Here is a 3529-nt window from a genome sequence, read left to right as displayed (position 1 = left end):
TCCTCTTTCCCTCCAACTCTTTGTGGAAATTCTTCTCTTGGATGTCTCACAGACACCTTCAGCTCAATTTGACTAAAATTGAGAGGAAGGAGCCAGAAGAACTCTCATAGATTTAAAATCTTTAATAGCATGCGCAGGTGTTAGCAGCACAGGGCTCTTTCTGCTGTGAGAGGTTTTGGCGCCGGGTGAAGCTGTGTAGACTCCCTCCATGCTCTGGAACCCAGTCATCAGCAGTTCTTTCTGGATTAGAACATTTCATTAACTTGAGAATCAGTGTCATCCTCAAAGAGGTGGCTAAGCTGCTGGTTGTTAGCTACTGCCTTCCGAATCCTGCAGCTGTTGTGGGCTTCGTTGCCTACCCACTCCAGAATGTTGTTGGTCACATATTTGAGGATGGCAGGGAGGAAAACCTGGGTGGACAAGCTCAGGTGCTGGGCAGAGTGGTTTTCTTGCTGGAGGCGGTCCACATGGCTCACAGGGAACTGCAGCTTGGTTTTTGCGGAGCAGGAGAATGTCTGCTTCATAAGCTTATAGTTCTGACAGCTTCTTTTTCCAGACATGGTGTTTTGGTCTGATTGGCCTAGCTTGATTGTCCAGCTGGCCTAAGCCTCTCAAGACACCAGATACTAGTACACATTTGCACTCATTGTATCCCCATACAGCAGCCACTCATTGGTCAGCAGGGGCAGCCTTTGTGACACCATAGATATTGGGATGTCATTGGTGTCCACTGGGTCCTAATCAGGCCTCAGCCTAGAAATGTGTGTGTTAGGAACTTGTTTATCCTAATGACTAGACCAGAATGTGACACCGATATACCTGCTGGAATGGCTGATAACACCTAATGTGAATGAGGATGTATAGCAACTAGAACTCATATGTGGTTAGTGGAGTGGAAAAAGCTTACAACAACTTTGGAAAAAGTCTAACACTTTTCTATAAAACTAAACATACACCTACTCTATGGCACAGCCATTTTTCTTCTGGGTATTTATTCAGGAAATATACAAATATATTTACACAAACACACACACACAAAATGTGCACCATAATGTTTATATCACTTTTATTCATGATAGCCAAAACTGGAAATAGCTCGGGAGTTCATCAACAGGAAAATGGATAATCAAACTATGGTATATTCCTTCAGCAATAAAGAAAATGAACTACTGATGCACACAACAATATGGATGCATCGCACAGGTACTATGCTGAGTGAAGCAGCCAGACCTAAAACAGTACATACTATGTATGTATATTTATGTGTATGTGCATGTGTGTGTAAGTTCTAGGAGAGTCAGAATTCTGGTTCCCTCCAAGGTGGAGGAGGGGCAGGATTGATTGTGAAGGGAACTTTCTGGATATGGGTGTGGATTACATGGATGTATCCATTTATCGAAACTGTGCAGTTGAAATGCGTACTTTTTAACATATGCCATTTTTACCTATAAAAGAAATGTACAAATGTAATAAGCAAATAGCTTTGGAAGTAGGAGGGAGATATAGATGAAACAAGAATGGTAGAATGGCCCGGTCCAGTGGTGCACTGGTTAAGTTTGCACCTTCCGCTTCCTGGTGGCCTGGGGTTCGCTGGCCCGGATCCCAGGTGCGGACATGGCACCGCTTGGCACGCCATGCTGTTGCAGGCGTCCCACATATAAAGTAGAGGAAGATGGGCACGGATGTTAGCTCAGGGCCAGGCTTCCTCAGCAGAAAAGAGGAGGACTGGCAGTAGTTAGCTCAGGGCTAATCTTCCTCAAAAAAAAAAAAAAAAGAATGGTAGAATGTTGATAGTTGTTGAAACTTTGCGATGGGTACATGGGGTTTCATTATATTATTTTGCTCATTTTTTATGCTTGAAAACTTCTGTAATAAAAGGTGGGAAAAAAGAAAGAAACAAAGGACAAAAGAATGAAAGAAAGAAGGCAGCCATTATTAATCCATCACAGTATCCTTGTCTAAGAATCCTCTTCGGTCCATTCGTGTGATAACATCTATTTTCCAACCTTAGCCTGTAGCATATACTCCTGAATTTGTTAAACAGGCACACACACAGAAAAAAATGACTAAAACGACTTACTCCAATATATTAAAGTGCTTAGCTTCACATGGTAGGATTATGAGTGATTTTTACCCTTTCTATATTTTTCTCCATCTTCCAAATATATAATTTTGAATATGCATTTCTTTTATAATATAAAAAGCACTCTATACAAAAATTTTAAATATCATTTTCATTGAGTCTCTCCTGTATTGTTGTTATGGTTTCAAAAATTCAACAGGCTTTTCCACATTATCATTCTCAGGAAAGGCAACGCTGCTAATCGTATTATTTGTTAGCAAAAAAGCTTTTGCCAAGGTATGATCCTCCAGGGTACTTTTTTTGTAAAGATAAAAATGCAATACTGCACAGGAGATCTGCTTATTAGACATTGGGCACGCTCTCTGTAGAACCAAAATAACTCTTCGGAAATTTCCTGCCAAATTCACAGCTAAACTGTTATGCAAATGTAACTACATCTAAATTAAAAGTGCTGAGATGATACAGCCAACAGACTTTGAAGTATGATTGCTTTTAGTGGTGTAGGCAGAATGGTTGGGATGTTTTAAAGTAAACAAGATGTATTACACTTTATTTTGTTTCCTATTTGGTTGGGGGTTTATAGTATACAGGAAAGAAAAAATGATACGTGAAAATAAAATAGCGTGAAGGAGAAAGGAAAGGACAGGAGTAAGCGTTTGTGGTAAGGGCATCTAAGCCCTCATAAAACAGAACGAAAAATTGGACATGAGCTTAATTGCAGGTGGAATCTGTAAGCCTTAGAGCTATACACGAAAAACATATGATAACTTTTGTATTACATATGTGAAAGTCTCATTATTTAATTTCTTGTGGTTATGTCTTGCCTCCCCAACTTGATTTTAAAATAGCTAGGTCTCAAGAGCAGAGAATCTATCTTTTGCTTCTAGCTTCTTGTCGTTGGGCCGTAAGCTCTAAGAGAGCATACTCTCTTCTTTATAGTTACACCCTAAGAACCTACTTCAGTGCCTGAGACATAGTAGGCACTCAATATTTGCTGAATGAAAGAATGGCTGTTTCCAATAGCATGTTGTCTGGTGCCTTGCCCATAGTAGAAATTCAGGAGATACATATTGAAGTAGTTATCCATTAATTCATTTCTTCATCGCATGAATATTATTAAGCGTCTGCTATGTGCCAGGTACTCTTCTAGGTGCTGTGGACATGGCATTGAACAAAGTAACATCCTTGCTCCCATGGGACTTACATTCTAATGACAAAATTACCATCTAGACAACATAACAGAATATAATTTTTAATTTTCATTGACATAAGTGACAACTTTCCTTCATTTTAAATGTTACAATACTAAGCAACTCCCAGGTGCATTGAGTCAACATTTCACTTCTATGGCACTACGAGTTGGTAGCTGAATGTGACTAAAAGTGGTTTAAGGTGACAAGTATAAGCACACACAATTATTGCAAAGGCAGGACTTTCCAAGATAAC

The 3529-nt window shown here is 39.7% G+C and overlaps 1 protein-coding gene across 1 annotated transcript; it reads right to left on the bottom strand.

Moving 5' to 3' along the window:
• Positions 1–245: 245 nt before the first annotated feature.
• On the bottom strand, positions 246–560 carry LOC103562039 (histone H2A-like 3). Its single transcript, XM_008536944.1, has one exon. It carries the CDS (start codon positions 558–560, stop codon positions 246–248), a length of 315 nt encoding a protein of 104 aa, XP_008535166.1.
• Between the last annotated feature and the right edge of the window lie 2969 nt (positions 561–3529).

Source organism: Equus przewalskii, chromosome X (genome assembly GCF_037783145.1).
Source record: "Equus przewalskii isolate Varuska chromosome X, EquPr2, whole genome shotgun sequence".
NCBI lineage: Eukaryota > Metazoa > Chordata > Mammalia > Perissodactyla > Equidae > Equus > Equus przewalskii.
This window is presented reverse-complemented; position numbering and strand designations above follow the sequence as displayed.

Bases quoted from the DNA above. Each gene is read 5' to 3' on its own strand.
- LOC103562039 (XM_008536944.1), bottom strand. From the start codon at position 560: ATGTCTGGAAAAAGAAGCTGTCAGAACTATAAGCTTATGAAGCAGACA.